Source organism: Contarinia nasturtii, unplaced genomic scaffold (assembly GCF_009176525.2).
Source record: "Contarinia nasturtii isolate CC-2019 unplaced genomic scaffold, AAFC_CNas_1.1 Cnas_scaffold_478, whole genome shotgun sequence".
In the NCBI taxonomy this organism is placed as follows: Eukaryota; Metazoa; Arthropoda; class Insecta; order Diptera; family Cecidomyiidae; genus Contarinia; species Contarinia nasturtii.
In genome coordinates, this window is record NW_022197831.1 from 14,063 (window position 1) to 26,416 (window position 12,354).

At 33.5% G+C, this 12,354-nt stretch overlaps 1 protein-coding gene and 1 non-coding gene across 2 annotated transcripts; one reads left to right on the forward strand and one right to left on the reverse strand.

Annotated features, from left to right (window-relative positions):
* Positions 1–8,287, forward strand: LOC116338991. Its single transcript, XM_031764591.1, has 5 exons — positions 1–178; positions 7,121–7,262; positions 7,601–7,638; positions 7,711–7,939; positions 8,063–8,287. Exons 2-5 carry the CDS (start codon positions 7,127–7,129, stop codon positions 8,143–8,145), a joined length of 486 nt encoding a protein of 161 aa, XP_031620451.1. The 5' UTR covers positions 1–178; positions 7,121–7,126; the 3' UTR covers positions 8,146–8,287.
* A 505-nt stretch (positions 8,288–8,792) lies between these two features.
* Trnak-uuu lies at positions 8,793–8,865 on the reverse strand. Its single transcript has one exon. It is a non-coding gene; the product is annotated as a tRNA-Lys (tRNA).
* Between the last annotated feature and the right edge of the window lie 3,489 nt (positions 8,866–12,354).

The window sequence follows — 12,354 nt, forward strand, 5'->3', positions numbered from 1 at the left end:
TTCCATTGTGAGCGCTCAAGGCATACACATCGTTGTCCTCATTATAAGAAAAATAAAATAAAGCTTTTATCAATCAATAATCATCCACCATTATTACCAATAAAAATTTGAAAATTTCGATTATTCATTTGTGGTTCAAGGTTAAAGATAAATAGGGAAATCATTGGTGTAATCCAAAGTAAGTTCCTAATATAAATATTTTTTTTTGTTTTTTTTTTTTATTAATTATACGCTGTTCATTGGTACATAACCACGATTTCGTATGAAATGAACTGAGTGGGGATAAATATTCAGATTATTTTCCTTTTGTTGGGCTGGTGGCCACACAATATTTATTCTATTGAATTATTTACAGTCCCGACATTTTCAAGCATTTGAAAACGTTAAACAGAACAAATATTGTATGGACACTGACCACCACTCCAATAGAAGAAAAATAATCTGCGTATTTATTTCCACTCAATTCGGTGCCCATTCGCCTAGGGGGTAGACACCTATGAATCCAGTGTGAATTATTTGATTTCTATGAAATCTTTGACTCTTGCGATTTCGGTGATTTCTCGATTCCAAACCTCAATATTGGACATAAAATACACTTATATACAAAGCTAATTTCACTGTGGTAGTGTGCGCCTATAGTAGAAGTTGCAAACATAGTGTGTGTGCGGTACAATATACACAACATTTGACAGAAATCAAAGAAATCACAAAAATTTAATTCTGCGATTTCTGTGATTTTAATGATGAGAATCAGCCCCCCCATTGAGAATCAGCTTACACTAGATAAAATTGAACGCTCTAGAATAAAACAACTTATTGTTTACTCGCATTTCGAAACGCGACTCAAAACGGTTGCATATCAAAGCGAGACAATATTTCGTTACCAAAGGAATAAAGAACATTGACTTTTACTTTTCCGCACACACCTAGTGTGTAAGGTAAAGTATTGGAATCGGTCGAAAAATTAACACCCTCAAAAAACATGTTTTCTGGGTGTTTTAGGACCCAGGGAACACGAATCTAGCGTTTTTTCGATGTCCGAATGTATGTGCGTGGTACCCTGTACGCTGTACGCAAAAATTTGTTAACACGATAACTTTCAAACCAGAAAAGTAATTCAAAATCTGACTTCACAGGATGATTGGGGGTGCCGAGGAATAGAAACCATTAGATTTTGAGCGACTTTGGTTGATAGAGTGACGTGTCATGTCTGGTGTGATGCCCATGGCCATCCATGGGAAAAATTCAATTTTCCCCCCAAAAGTGATATTTAATGTATTCTTAAACATCCAAAAATATTTATTGGGGGGTTTTTGGGTGCGAGAAAACCGAATATGACATTAGTTTTGCGATACAAATATATTTCGACACACCTTTCATACAAAATTTTCAAAAAAATTGGATTTTTGTATGGAAGCCATGCCTGTATGATATCGTAATGACCTGAAACTTTGCGCAGGTTATTTTTATCACACAAAAATAATATTCCGAGAGTTTGAAGACATTTCAATACATATTAGGGGTACCTTCCGAACAAAATTTTGGATTTTTCACCCAATTTTGTATGGGAAGTACCCCTAAATTGTATTGAAACAGTAATATTTTCAAACTTCCAGAATGTTGGCTTTTTGTGAAAAATACCCTGTGTCAAGTTTCACGTCGTCATGCAAGGATTGATTCCATTCCAAAATTCCCATTTTAAGTAATTTTTATATAAAAAGTGTGTCAAAAATTATGTGTATCGCAAAACTAATGTCAGATTCAGTTTTTCGTGAGTTCAAATTCAAGTAAAAGATAAGTTATAAATGAATTTTGTGGATCACAGTGCGGAAAAGTTCATCTTACGTATGTAAGACATTTTATTTATTATACAAAATGTGTAAGTTTCATTTTGTGCTGATAACTAGCTACTGTTCTGCCTTGTTTTAGTATCAGAATTTTGTTTCGCTTTTATATGCGACGCAGTTTAACGGTATAAATATTTCACACTCTCGAAGGCTCGGTATAGAACACACAAAAAGTGAAAAAAAAACTTCTTATTCTTAAATTTCATAAACAATTAAATGGATTGTATCAGCAATTTTTATTGCGCAGTTGTGTGTCAATAGAACGTTGTTTGTAAACACAATGCCATGCATTGAAAAATAACATGTAAGGGTGAGTTAGATATCATTGAACAACGATTTGGGTGACAGAAATAGCAAATTTTTACAATCAGTCGCACCAGATGATATAGGCCATTTAGTTGTGCATAAAATTTGAGAAAAGAAATCAGACTTTTTTTTCACTTTTTATGCTCTATACCGACTCTCCGAGAGTTTCATATAAACCCGCCTTACAATAGCCAAATGACGCCTATTGATTCAATCACGATTGGTATTCGCTTATTATTCAATAGGCATCACATAGCAAGTTTATATGAAACTCTGGGAGACTCGGTATAGAGCACTCAAACAGTGAAAAAAAAGTCCAGATCGTGATTTAGATGATATGGAATGCGATTTTTTTCATTCTGTTTTCACCAGGTGATATAGAAAATTGAGTAGTATTTGAGAATTGAAGAAAAAAAAATTAATTATTTTTTTCATTTTTCGCTAATTTTTGCCATCTATGTGTGAAGCTTGTATGAAAAACACGGAAGCCCGCTGAAATGACACTATCGTACGTCCGCACATATTTTGCATTTGTCATTTCAGCGGTCTTCCGTGTTTTTCATACAAGCTTCCCATTTGGATGGTAAAAATAGGCGAAAAATGAAATAAATAATTAAATTTTTTTTCTTCGATTCTCAAATACTACTCAATTTTCCATATCACCTGGTGAAATCAGAATGAAAAAAATCGCATTCCATATCATCTAAATCATGATCTGGACTTTTTTTCACTGTTTGAGTGCACTATATCGAGTCTCCGAGAGTTTCATATAAACTTGCTATGTGATGCCTATTGAATAGTAAGCGAATACCAATGCTATTGAAAATATCGAGAAGAGAGTATGTCATTTTTGAGCTGAAAATATTTCAAAACGAGAGTATGTCTTTTGTCGATTGTGTTGATAGCAAAAAGGGAGTAGGTCGCATCACATTTAAAAATTTATAAAAGAGAGTATGTAGTTTGAGGTATTTAGATTGGCTTAAAAGAGAGTAAGTTGTTGGCCATATGAATTTAGCAAAAGGGGAGTATGTAATTTAACTGAATTTGTTCATAATAAAGAAGAGTTAGTATTTGTCAACTCACATTTAAAAAAAAGTATGAAAATAGTTAAATTAATTAATATTTTTGGATGAAATATCAATCGCATGTAATAGGCTCGCAGAAGCAGCTACACAGTTGCGTGAGTCAAAATACACATAAACTAACAAATCACAATAGCAAATGCCGTCTGTGTGTGACTTATCAAGCGCAGAGCTCATGTTCATTCGTGTTTGATACGTATGATTGTTTATGTGCGCCTGTGACGACAACAAAGACTCCGTTCGCTTCACTCCCTCGTTGCCGTTTACGTGCTGTTGTGAAATAGGATTGTGTATTTATATACGAAGAGATTTAATGTTGCTGATTTTGCGCGCCTGTTACATTGGGATCGAAAAATGTTAAATATATTAACTATTTTCGCACATACTCACTTTTATTTCAACCAGAATAATTTAGTAACGTACTCTCCTTTATTTCCAACCAATTTGGCCAAATCACATACACTCCTTTCGTAAAATTAAAATGAACAAAAACTTACTCCCTTTTATGACAGACCCTTTAACCATTTTTACCATGAAAAAACATGCTCTCATTATTAGGAAGAAAGATGTAAAAAATTCATACAATTTTTCAAAAATACAGAAAAAAAATTTCTGCTCGCTAAGCTCGCAAACCTAACTTAACATTGTACGTTTTTTTCAGTATTTTATTTCTTTGTTTCTACACGATTGAAATAAATATAACTTACAATTTCAATCATTTTAAACACCCTTTATAGTTTATACCCAAAATTTATCTACAAGCCGAATAAATATGCATGTAATGCATATCAAATAAAGAGTCTTACAGGAGTAAGACGAACTTTTCCGCACGGTGGTAGATGCGTATTCTATTAAGCTATTTCAAAATAATATTTGTTCGATTTTTCAAGCCTTTCAAGCGGCGTAAAGTTCGAGACCAAAAAATATGTTTCAACTTTGGCATCGAAATATTCTTTTATTTAATAGCAGAAGTACTCGGAAAAGATTTTTCACACTTCATGATGAACCCATTTGTACGACATTTGAAAGAATTCGGTACTCCTAATTTTGATTAAAATCTCATCAAACTTTCAGAATGTTATTTTTTTGTGTAAAAAATAGTCTGTGCAAAGTTTTACGTCATTAAGGTAGCATACAGGCATGGCTCCCATACAAAAATTCAATTTTTTTGTGATTTTTTCAAGGAAACTGTATCAGAAGTTGATTGTATCTCAAAACTAACCTCAGATTTGGTTTTCTCGTGCCAAAAAACCCCCCAATACATATTTTTGAGTGTTTAAGTCTATATTAAGTATGACTTTTGGACGAAAATTGGACTCTTTTTCATAGGTATCACTCCAGGCATGACAATTTTTTCCATAGACCAAAATCGCTCAAAATCTAATGATTTCTATTCCTCGGGACCCCCAATCATCCTGTACAGTCAGATTTTAAATAACTTTTCCGGGGGCTGAGATAATCGATGGACAAATTTTGCGTACGGCGGACAACGTACGACGTACGACGTGGAACAGACCCACACCAACCATGCTCAAAACGGCCTGATTCGGGTTCTCTGACCTCAGAAACGTCCAGAAAACATGTTTTTGAGGTTTCGTAAATTTTGACCCATTGCAATACTTTCCCCTTTCACACTAGGTGTGTGCGGAAAAGTAATATGCTCAACTGGTTGGAATTATCTTGATAATATTTTGTTAACACAAAAACTATATGATACATGAAAGGGTGAGAATTGAAGTAATATTAAACATCCGTTCATATGCAATTCCTCAAAACTTTAAGTCAAATAGTTCAGTTAAGTATATAACCATCTATTAGTAAGTAGAGTTGTTCGATTTTGACATGTTTTCAAGAATCAAAAATCGTACCCCCATAAACTCTGTAGGAAGGTCATAGAAACATGAGTATAACAACGAATTCGAAAAAAAAAATGATTTTTGGTGATGCGCGGTTCCAGGTGGTTTTAAAAAAAATTAAATTTTGATGAATTTTAAGCACTTTAAAAATTCAATGAAAAGAAAACCGAATCTGGCGTTAATTTTGCAATACAAATAATGTTCGACACTTTTTTCAACTTCAATACAAAATTCCAATTTTTTTGTGATTTTTTATGAAAAAGTGTCGAAAATTATTTGTACATAGTACACACAATGTAAAATGCCATATGATTTTGTGCTAATTCGTACTAAATACGCAACTCCTTTGTTTTTTTTTTTAAACACAAGCTGGAACCGCGCATCACCAAAAATCATTTTTTTTTCGAATTCGTTGTCATAGTCATGTTTCTATGACCTTCCTACAGAGGTTATAGGGGTACGATTTTCGATTCTTGAAAAAATTTCAAAATCGAACCACTCTATTAGTAAGATAGTGTCCATATCTTCTCTTCGACTTAATTTTAAAAAAAATCGGCTTGATTTCGGCTCGCTTTAAAGTCACAGAACAACTGTGAATTAAAAATAGTTTTTTGTTCCAGTTTTGTATGACCTTTATTTTATAAATAGCTTTCATTGGACTGAATATGAATGGGGTGACATTTTTGCTCCTCAATTTTCTCAAAAATGAAATGGAGGTTCACACTAGATAGAATAGCCTTTTGAATAAAATTTTCTTTCGATTTGCCAAGGTTTTTGACGAAAAAAAATAAAAACCCCCCTAAAGCTAACCTCTAGGTACGCCGCTGGAGCAATGACAGGATGTGAAGACTTCAAGTCTCATTGAGCCGACGGTGGCGCCACCAATTTCAAAGGGGACGTCAATGTAATTTAACAACTCAAATCGAAACTAAACAGCGCGCCAATTTTAAATTTGCTGTCATTTCCTCCCATTGCGCTGGAGCTGTGTCAACACAGCAGTACTACCGAAAATCTTTATTGTCTTTAATAGGTGGCGTATTATTGAATTTTCAACAAATATTTCCATACAAAAAGTGCTTCACCTGCGCCCACCGACAAAATTCTTGATTTTGGATAGAATTTTTCTCATTTTACTAGGGTTTTTGGATCATAGCTAAAAAAAATCCTATTTTGCTAGGAGCTTTTAAAGAAATTACCCTTCCACACACAAATCATAACTAACCTCAATATGAACAAAAATTGACATAAAACTGAATTTATCCGAAGTCTCAACCGTTTTTGGGATAAATTTTAGTTCAGATTTTTTCCGCTCAAATATTTAAGTGCTTAACATATATCCCTTTGGCATTTGAGCGGAAAAAATGCATACTAAAATTTATCCCAAAACGGTTGAGACTTCGGATAAATTGAGTTTTATGTCAATTTTTGTTCATATTGAGGTTAGTTATCATTTGTGTGCAATTCCCCTGATTTGTTCAGTCTGCCCCAAGCGTTCAGAAAGACATACATTTATGCGAGCAATTGAATGATGCTTGCATCATTTGATGCGCATCGCTAGTGCTTTCGTTGTGCGTTCGGAGCACTTCGTGCGCTGTCGAAGATCCGAATGTATGGCGACAGCACAATCGATGCGCATCAAATGATGCAAGCATCATTCAATTGCTTGCATAAATGTATGTCTTTCTGAACGCTTGGTCTGCCCGGTTAGCTCGGACGTTTTAAGAGGGGGGTTATCCGTGCTTACACCTCCCTGTGCATATGTATGGTCTGTTCCACGTTGTACGTCGATGTCAGAATTTGTTAATTTTATGGTCAAATTTTGATTCCTCGATTCAAAATTAGGGGAGTATGGTATCTTTGTTATTGACCATCATGGTCTGCCACGATTTATCGCGGTTATTCAACCAATTTTCGGCATATTTTTGACCATTAAACATGATTATTTTAATTGGACATAGTTGAAAATTAGTAATTTCATTATTAACATACATTTTTCATTAAAAAAAAATTCTGAACGTTTCATTTCCAGTTTAAGATGAAAGTGAACGGTTGCTGTTGCTTTACCTTAAGAACCGGTGGTCTTATATGTGCATGGATTTGGTTAATTGTGTCAATACATAACGTATTTGATGTTAAATATTGGGTTGAATACTTTGAACCTATAACATATAGTAAGTTTTTTCATAGATATGTTATTGACTAAAATAGACTATTTTAAGAAAATTTTACAAGTGCAGAACAGAAAAAAATCGAGGACATGACATAATATTTTTCGAGGACTGCACATTTGAAGCAGATGATATTTGAGAATTTTGAGCTCGAAAATAGAGGACATTGCCACCAAAATTGTCCTCACTTTTTCAAATCATTTCAATCATTTTACAAAATGTACAACTGCATTTTTCAATTTAGAACTGCAGAAAAATATACTAACTGCCGCTTAAAATAGTCTCTGGATATTGATATATACAAACAAAAGCTATAACTTTTTTTATTATAATTATTTAAGTGGTGGTAGCTATACACTGCCTCATCGGAATTTATTATGTAAGTACTTCAAATAGAATTACATTTCAGAATGATGCATCATATAATCTTTTTTTTCTCTTTTGTCAATAGGACAAACACAATTACTTACTGCCATTTATAATTGTGCAGTGTATTGATGTCGGCTATACGATCCGAGTGGCAATAGGAAATCCGATCGATTGGCTTGGTCCTAGACTTATGATCCACACATTTAAGTATATAATCGCAAAATTGGACCAAAAATTGCAGCAATCTATTTTGAATGAAGGAATGGGCTTTATTTACATCTATTTTTGGATTATTTTTGTTATTGGAGCAGGTTAGATTAATTTGTTTGATCAATACCCATAGTAAATAATAATTATTCTTTGAAATAATGTCCGCGATATGGAAATATTTTGTGGGGTAATAATATTTCTTTTCCAAAACATTTAATTTTCAGCCATTGGAATCTATAGTGCGTTGGTTATGTACTCTCTGTACAAATCCATGAAGACAGCCGCGCGTCAGTCATTGCCGAAATGAGATGCCAATGTACCCAAGTCCATGTCCTTACAAAGTGTGTTTCATTGCTGTGATTTTATGAATTTTGGTTTCAATACAGAATACAGACAAATGTAATAAAAATTCAAAAATCGAATAAATCGTCAAATCAAAGTAAAATTGATCTTTGTTTATGCATTGTCAAATGTCAATACCTCTCATTGTTTTCATAATAAGAAATGGATTTTTAAGTTCAGAATTCGAGATTCACAATCTATTGACTGGCCACGAAATATTTTGAATTTCGCTTGTGTTTCATGCAACTCTACAGTATGAAAACAACCAATTTCGATCACTTCTACTTACTAAGCATCCATTCAAAGCGCTATTTATTATCAATTTCAAGTTTAAGAGTTGATTAAGAAAAGAATGACTTTCGTTAATAAATTATACTACATATGTCTTGAACACTTTTTATAATAAATGACACTGTTCAGTCCCAGTCTCAGTATTCTATCGCTAAATTGCTGCAAATATATGGTCCGAATTGAAGAAAAAACAATAATTTTAATCGTGCATTTTTGATAGAATAATTTTTTGTTTGTTTCAAATCTCTTATTTGTGATGCGAATATAAAAAATGATGAAACATTGAAAGGAGAAGGTAAAAAGCGAAAATAAAAAAAGGAGCGCCCGAAGGGGGACTTGAACCCACGACCCTTGGATTAAAAGTCCAATGCTCTACCGACTGAGCTATCCGGGCGATATGTAGAACGTTGCCAATTTTCGTTTCGGCCTGCCGTGAAGCTTTAATCGCATCTATCACTTCCATCAATTATTTGATGATTTGGCAATTAATACTGTAAGTTTTTTACACAATGAATTCTCCAATACATTCGTGCGATTTTATCAATGATATTTCAGGTCAAATTCATGCTTTACTGATTTTTTTAATTTTTCAGCACAATGTCTGATTTTTAATTGCACATATTTGACATGTTTACAATCAATAAATATCGTTATCAGATCTAATGGTAGCTTCCGTATATTTGTGATTCTTTTTTACAAAAAAGTAAACCCATTCACCAAAATAGTCGTGTCACACTTCATATGCGACGGCATTATCAGATCGCAAATTTATGAGGCTAGTAATTCGTAGCTTACATATTGGTATGAAAAGTGTTGTTTAATCTGAAAAATCTACTTCAATTGCGTAGTGGAATTTAGGTGACCTTTAATTGCAATCACGAAATCTGATCGCATATTTTTTATCATGCTACGGCAAAAAGCTCATTTATCAAATGATGCATGTAAATTTTTATTGTAATAGCTTTTTGTAGTCAGATGTTATATTATAATGTCACAGGAATAAAGTCAAAAATTCAAATATCCAACCAAATTCAAAAGTGTTTTTAGATTCATTAAATATTTCAGCACATGTTTTGTATTCTTATCGTTCGTCCAAATAACCAAAACATAATTGAAATTGTGGATTATAGGAAGCAATTGGTGGTGTGAAACAATCTACTTATTTTTGTATGGAACCCCAAAGAGAAGTCATTATTCTGAAGTCAGAATTCTGTAACAATATTAGTGTCCATGGCACTAAATACTCCATCGAACCGAAGCGACATTTAAGCGAAAGGTCTTCATTCATACTTACAGTGGTCAATTTTTTTCGTTAATTGTGCTAAATTTTCAAAAACAGAGTTTTGTTTGTTGTGTCAGTGCGTCTTTGTGGTTGTTCAATTCATGCGATTTGGATTGAATGGGATGAAAATCCAATTTCTTTGGGTTTCGCTTAAAAAAGTTAAATAATATTGAAAATAAGGCCAAAATTGGTCCGATGAGATTTCCGGAGGTCACACTTTTTTTTCATTGATTCAATTTGAAAAAACCAATCATGATATTGTCCTCAGTAATAAACTTTTTGTGGGCCGCAAATTTCATTTTGGGTGGAGAACTGTGATAAATCAGATTACACTGTTAAAGTATATTGCAACCCATAAAAAATTGAACAAATTGTTTTCTTTGTTTATGCACTGTCAACGCCTCTCATTGTTTTCAAAATAAACAATGGATTTTTAAATTTGAGATTCAAGATAATCAATAAATGAAAAAATTCTGCCACGGCATATTTGGCAACCGCTATAACTTTCAGAAAATAACTATCCTATATATTTCTTGTAACTCTTTTTATATAAAATGGTAAGTAACACTTCAAATGGAATTTGATGAAATATTTTAGAAATTGATATCACTATCAGTTCTAGATGCGCAATATAAATTCCCGTCTGTAAGCAATTGCTGCTCATTAAAGCACTCCTGTGTACAGAATATATCGATATGTGAATTAACGTAACTAACTAACAAAGTTCAGCTTTGAAACAATCAACTGTTGACGAGGTACGAAATTCAATATTTGTAATGGAAAGTGTGTACGCAAATGCCCGGATAAAAATAAATCGCGGAGGTGCTACAAGAAATCAATTGAAAAATAGCCGACTTCAGACACAATCGAATCAGTAGCTGTTAATACTTGCATTTTAATAATTACCCTCTAATTTTAACGAGATTCTTTTGGAAATTAATAGTAAGAGCTACATGACAGGTCAAACTCATTTAAAAGAATACGCTTTATTGTTGTTTTCACATCAAACTCTCAAAAATTTACCTTTATTTTTTAAACATCAAATATTACTAAAATGAATGATGTCATTCAAATCTTTTTATGGTAGTTTTATTCCAATAGAGCTTGAAATGCAGAATAAAGAATATCACATTAATCGAGTCTTGCTCTAATTTCACATAATATATGATTTATTGCTTCAGCTATCAAAATCATCTGTTTTTTAACTCTAAAACCTGCGAGGTAAGTCAATTCCAAAAATTCAAAATCTGCTGACAAAACTGCTCTGATTTACGTTCCAAATTCATTCCCCCCAAATTACAATACATACAGCACAGTGAATAGGACCACACTGTTCACATGAAGCTGATACGGTCTACACTGTTAATTACATTTATGAAATGATGATTTCACTAAATGACTCACAGAAAGTGCTGACAAAAACAGCTGTTTTCTGTCAAACACAATCATCATAATACATTTCTTCTTTGTGCACTACACGGTACAGTGAGTCACTATTTAATTTCATTAATTTGTTGATTTGGTTATATTTGACTTTTGTAATTGTCAGTGACCGGTTCGCGCATATTTCTATGCCTGATAGCTATGCTAAGCATAGCGGAGACGTAAGCCGCAACGCACCCGTCGCCATTCGATTCGAGCTATATTGTATGCGCACGGTCGTCTGCATAAACGAACATGTGTATTGTTCATATAGAGTGAACGGCGATGCGTCGGTTGCGTTTGCGGCTATGCTTGGCATATCTATGCTACCTAGCGTATTTAGGCAAGCATAGAAATATGCGCGAACCGGTCACTGGTAATTGTTTACTTTTTTTGAAATTGCGCATTTTTCCAGTTTATTTGTTGATTTTGAAAAAGAATTCCTCTTCAAAAATAGAACATGAGTGAATCACCTAAACGACGTAGATCCAATGAATCTGAGAACAATGAGGTCCCAACAAATTTGACCGGTGCATCGAGTGAGGAATCTCCGTTTCATAAAGACCCGCCAATTTTCAAGATGATTTCGATATGCGGAGATGAAATCTTCGAATACCTGACATTAAAAGATTTGCATGCTTTTGGCCAAACGTGTAAAGTAATGAAAAGAGCTGCCGGTGAATATTTTGAGCGAAATTACAAAGGTGCCGAAAAATTCATCGATAAAAATGGTGTTGATACGGTGTTTAGAAAAGTGGATGAAAGAGTGAACACGACGGCTTTCAATACAGTCACAAAATTCATTTCATATTACTATGGGCATAAAAAACCACTCTCCTAATTCAAATCACACATCAATGATTTCATCTCAGTCAATCACTTGTACATTGTGTGCACGTCATTAGACAATGAGAAAATGAGAACATTTCAAAGCATTTTGCCAAAGATTGAAGTTCTTCAGATCAGACAGTGTACGATGTGGCGTGAAGATTTTTATGAAGTTCTATTGAAATATTGCACGAAATTGAAGCGGCTTTATATTCAAGATGACCACGGTTACATTTTAAACGCAAGAGAAACTTGTTTAATGCGAAAGTATCCAATGCTCGAGCACTTGGAACTCACACCACGAAATAACACCAAAATACGTAATTTGAAAGTGTTTTTCGAATTAAATCC